Raw genomic sequence first — 5324 nt, 5'->3', positions numbered from 1 at the left:
CCTGGAGCTCTGGCAGCCTTGGGGCTGTGCCCACTGCCCTGGGGAGCCTGGGCAGTGCCCAACCAGCCTCTGGGGGAAGAACCTTTGGCTGAGATCCAACCTGAGCCTGCCCTGACACAGCTCCAGCCATTCCCTGGGTCTCCAGCTGGGTGTTACCTGAGGTGTGGTTCTTCACTTCAGGGCTGTGTGTTGTTGGCTGGGGTGGACCTGTAACACAAGCAGAGGGACATGGAGGGGACGTGTCCTACACGTGCTCCATGTTGGTGATCCCACAGGGAGGGTGGGGCCACAAGAGCTGAAAGGGTGAGGGAGGCAAGAGATGCCATGGAGAGGGTTTGTCACTCGTGTGGCTGTAGGGACCAGCAGGGAAAGGGACCATGGCTGAGGATCCATGGATCCCTAGAGGATAACGTGCTGGGAAACAGCTGGGGGAAACAGGGAGCAAAGACAAGGCAGGATCCCTCTTTCTCCAGGCTTTCTGGAACACAGCCTTGCTCTCTTCCAGACAAACAGGGGGCCAAACCAGGTCACCCTCTGGGGCACAGTGGCCCCCGTGTCCCTGGAGATCTGGAGGTGAGTGGTGGTGGATGTGCACAGAGCAGGATCCTGGGAGAAGGTGCCTCAGCAGTTTGGAATCAGGTCCCCATTTGTGGGCTCTCCATTTGCATCCCCATATTTCCATGTGCATCCCCATCCAAACAGACACATAAAGCACATCCCAACCTGGCAGGTACCTGTTACAGCATCGATGGAGGAGTTTGTGGAGGCTGTGGAACCTGAAATGAAAGAGTAAAGAGTGTTAGTGGTGCTAATCTGTGACTGTCACTACTGCACTGGTGTTCTTGTTCCTTTCGTGGTTTGGCTTTTCCTGATCTTCTGTGGGAATGACTTTGGAATAGGTAGTTCTCCCAAAAGCATTTGCAAAGAAGAAGCAGCAAACACTGAGTGCAGGTTCTGAGTAAATTAGTACTGGAGTTTATCCAGCCAGGATGAGTGTCCTCCTCCCCAGCTGGAGCTGAACCCTTTGGGGAGCCATCTGCCTCTGTTACAGGGGAAACATGGAAGGCCACAGAAATCCATGGGGTCATTCCCTGCCTGGTTTGCCTCCAGCTCAGTCTTGGCAGAGAAGGGTATGTGACTTGTACTCTGGAGTACATGTTTAAAGGCTTTATTCCCTTAAGACCTTAAGGCATGGATGGACAAGGTTTGTAAAGGCTTCCAGTAGCCAGTGGGGCTGTTCACCTTCTTGTCTCCTACCTCTGATCCTTCTGTCCCATGTATTTGTACCTTTGGATGCTGGATGAAGCCTTGGCTATGTCTGGAGGGGGTTGCAGCCCTGGGGACTGACTTGGTGCTGCCTTCCCTGAAGGAGTGGGTAGTCTTGCAGGTCCATGCAAGGTTGTAGGTGTTGCTCTTGAGTCCTCAGTTTCTCAACTGAAAGGTGGTTTTGTTTGGGGTTTTTTGTTTGGTTGGTTTTCTTTTGGGTTCATGACAAGGCATCCCTGCCCCAGTGCCCCATGTTGCCTGCTCTCAGCATCCCGGGTGTTTTTCTTTAAGCCCCAGCTCCTGTGACCATAGAAACATAGAATAGAACAGTTTGGGTTGGAAGGAACCTTTAAAGGTGAACTAGTCCAACCCCCAATGGTGAGATGAGATGCCAATTACAAATGCTGCCCTTGAAAATGGGAAAAAGATATGTCCAGTTCTCACACTTGGGGACAAGACCTGGAAAATGTAAAATGCACTTTAAATGCTCAAATCAAACCCAACTGATCCTCGTGGGTCCCTTCCAACTCAGAATGTTCTGTGATTCTGTGGTTTAACTTTGGGAAGGTGACTTTGAGTCTACTGTCAAAAGGCAGAAGCTAATTGGGATTTTAAAATGGTTATTGCTGGTGACCCTGGTGCTCTCTGTGGTTAAGATTAATGAAAGAAATGACAATACAGGTACAGAAAGCAGCTGAGTCTGATCCCACCGGTGATCCATCTCACCAGGGGAGTTAAAGGTTTTGGACAGAAAGGGACAGCAGGGAAGGCTGAATCCTTCCAGTACACTGTCCCCTCCTGATGCCACGTGGCTGCAGTGCCACAGGGTCTGTGAGGAGCAGTGCCCTTGCAGGGGGTTGCATGGGGAGCAAGGCAGCACCAGCCATGGCAGAGCAGTGCTCATGTGCCTGTTTCCAGCCAGGACCTGTCCTCCCTGGGGGTGAGATGCATCTCACCTGCTTCTGCACATCACTCAGGAGCCACCTGGGACAGAGAGCATCTCCAGGCCCTATTTGTCATCAAAGAGGGGACCAGGAACTCCTGACATGCTGTTGCTCTGACCTATCTCGGATCTCTACCTTTCTCCAGCTGTGGCTGGAGAAGCCACTGCCTACAACACCCCACAATGGCTTCAAACTGAAAGAGAGTAGGTTTACATTGGATATTGGGAAGAAATTGTTCCCTGTGAGGGTGGGGAGGCCCTGGCACAGGTTGCCCAGAGAAGCTGTGGCTGCCCCTGGATCCCTAGAAGTGTCCAAGGCCAGGTTGGACGGGGCTTGGAGCAACCTGGGCTGGTGGAAGGTGTCCCTGCCCATGGCAGGGGGTGGAACTGGAAGATCTTTCAGGTTCCTTCCAACCCAAACCATTCTGGGATGCCATGATTTGATACAGGGAGCTGTAGAGGTGATGGAGGTGAATTTTGTGGTTGGTCCTTATGCTGTTGGTGTCTGGCAGAGCCTGTCTGAGTGTCCTGGCAGTGCTGTGTGTCTGAAGTGAGACCCTCACACCCAGTGTGGGCTTCCCAGGAGCTCAGAGCTCACCCCTCAGGACCCTCTGGGTGCAGTGAGCTCCTGATTGATCCCATTTTCCTCATGTAACTACTTTGGAACCATAATTGTTTTTGTGTCTGAGGCTTTACGACAATGATCTCAGCCAAACAGGAAGTAAAACAGTGTGTAAACTATGGTGACTACATAATAAAATGTGTTTTATTTCCAGACGGGGTTTGGCTGTGAAAATCAGACGTGACTTTTCAGATCTTTTCTGTGTTTTTGTCTTCCAGCTTACTGGGCAGCAGGCTGGCAAAACTGTCCTTGTCAGTCCAGGAAAGGGGAGACATGATCAGATCTTTGATTTCACAGAGAGGAAAGGACTGGTTGGTTTTCTAAATCCTTGGGAACAGGACCAGAAAAGGAAGTAAAGAAAAGGAAGGCTGGGCAATAGGAAACTGCCTTCACATAAGGGCAGTGAGTTTCTAGAAGTGAATTGTGTTGGATAATTTGTGGGATAGCCTTCTCTAGGGGTTTTGAAGAGCAGGTTAAATGAGCATCACGCTAATAACGGACAGGGTTATGGACAGATACTAAATCCACTAATATAATGGAGAAAAAGGATGTTTTAGGCACACATTTGCCCTTCTTAAAGAGTTAGAGATACTACTTTTGAGGAAGGTAGATGTGTCACTTTGGGGATATGGTGGAATTGGCAGTGCTGGGGGAATGGTTGGACTTGAGGATCCTAGAGGGCTTTTCCAACCTAAACAAGTCTGTGATTCTGGACATTGATTTGCAAATGCCTTAAGATACTCCACACATTCAGCACAAAAATAAACGTGCTGAGATCATCATGGGGGGGGCCAATATCCTTCAGCCACTGCCAGACTCAAACAGCTCCTCTTTCTCCAAAATTCCCTTGCAGGAGCCATTGTCTTGTTTTCCTGTGGGGAGAAGGAGCTGCTTGTGATAACTGAAATGATCACAGGTGCTTTTTCATGTATGTGGCACATGAAAGCATCAAGAATCGCTGAAGAAAGAGCTGTTGTCTGCACTTAGTCTTTACCAAAGGAAGAGGGGAATAAAGGTGATGATCTGGCTGTTTATTCCACCATTTCTGGCGCAGGTGAGGAGAATTCTGAAAGCTTAAACAGAGCCTCTAGGGATGGGAGGAAGCTGAGGGCAAGGGAGGTGACATTGCCTTGTGCTGCCATGGGACAGCTCCAACATCCCTGGCACATCCCTGGTGCTGGGGCAGGAGGTAGAGGATTATATTCAATGCTTTCTTCCACCACAGCTCAGCCTGCTGCTGAGGGACACACTGGAGAACTTGAGAAGTTTGCAGACCTAAACCTTGGGTTTGTTGTAAATAAGCACTTTTTTCCCAGTGCTCTGGTCCTGGAGTTCACCAGGGGTGCTCCTCCTGGTCTGCATGTTTGAGCTTTGCTGCAGAGAAGTGCCCAGCCTTGCTGTGAAGGGATGGAGATCCCCTTCTGGTATTTTGCTCCAGAATAAACTGCCTTGGCTTCTCTAAACACATCCACACATCATTTCCAAGCAGAGCAGCTCTGGCTCTGACTTCTGGCCACTGCTGCATGTTATGCCTTCCCTGCCAACTCAAATAATCAAAAGTCCTGTTAAATGGGGTGTTTTCTTTAGGGGAGGGTGCTCAGCATCCTGGTTGGATTACTTTGGAGTGGGATGGATGTGTGCAGAGCAGGAAGGGACCCAAGTCCCATTGTGGGGCCGGGCAGCAGGACGGGCACGGACAAACAGCGCCACGTGTCGCGGCTCCACACAGACATCCCGGGGGACCCTGGTGTTGGAAAACATTCCCTGCAAGTGCTGCTGCCAGCATGGCCCTGCTCCCTCCACGGAGAGCCCTGGATATATAAACAGCTCCCAGTAATAACCAGGACGCAGCTGGAATGGCAATAAACATCAAAGCCATTCAATGAGCCGAGCAGTGCCAAGAGATTCCTTGTGTGTTTGGGTGCCAGTGATTCACAGTGGATTGGGCAGTTCTAGGTGGAGACGGGGAGCTGACTGAGGGATTTAAGATGGGAAACATGGATTTCTGCTCCTGCTGTCCTGGGAAACTCCCAATCACCCACCAGAGCTGCACAGCAGCACCTCGGATCTGCCACTGCGTTTCAGCTCCAGCTCAGTGCTCCCTGGTTCATTTTTCCAGGAGAATTTTGAAAAGCAGTTTGGCCAGCATGGGATGGGGGGATTCTGCCCCTCTGCCCCTCAGGTGAGACCCCCCTGCAGAGCTGCCTCCAGCCCTGGGAAACAGCACAGGGAGGACATGGAGCTGCTGGAGAGAGTCCAGAGGAGGCACCAAGATATCAGAGGGCTGGAGCAGCTCTGCTGGGAGGAAAGGCTGGGAGAGTTGGGATTGTTCAGCCTGGAAAAGAGAAGCTTTGGGGTGACCTAATTGTGGCCTTCCAGTGCCTGAAGGAGCCTGCAAGAAAGGTGGAGAGAGACTATGGACAAGGGCCTGGAGGGACAAGGGAGAATGGCTTCAAACTTCCAGAGGGCAGGGATAGATGGGATATTGGGAAG

At 51.1% G+C, this 5324-nt stretch overlaps 1 protein-coding gene across 1 annotated transcript in view; it reads right to left on the bottom strand.

Annotated features, from left to right (window-relative positions):
• The window catches only part of ECSCR (endothelial cell surface expressed chemotaxis and apoptosis regulator), a 21479-nt gene that overhangs the window by 9487 nt on the left and 6668 nt on the right, over positions 1-5324 (bottom strand). The window contains exons 2-3 of the mRNA XM_029960271.1: positions 735-776; positions 157-207 (exon numbers count right to left, since the gene is read on the bottom strand). Of these exons, the coding sequence (XP_029816131.1) occupies positions 157-207; positions 735-776 (93 nt within the window). The remainder of the gene's footprint in view (positions 1-156; positions 208-734; positions 777-5324) is intronic.

This window comes from Manacus vitellinus, unplaced genomic scaffold (assembly GCF_001715985.3).
Source record: "Manacus vitellinus isolate BGI_N305 unplaced genomic scaffold, ASM171598v3 scaffold_25_pilon, whole genome shotgun sequence".
NCBI classification, from domain to species: Eukaryota; Metazoa; Chordata; class Aves; order Passeriformes; family Pipridae; genus Manacus; species Manacus vitellinus.
The sequence above is the reverse complement of the archived record's forward strand: the minus strand, read 5'-3'. Positions and strand labels throughout refer to the sequence as shown.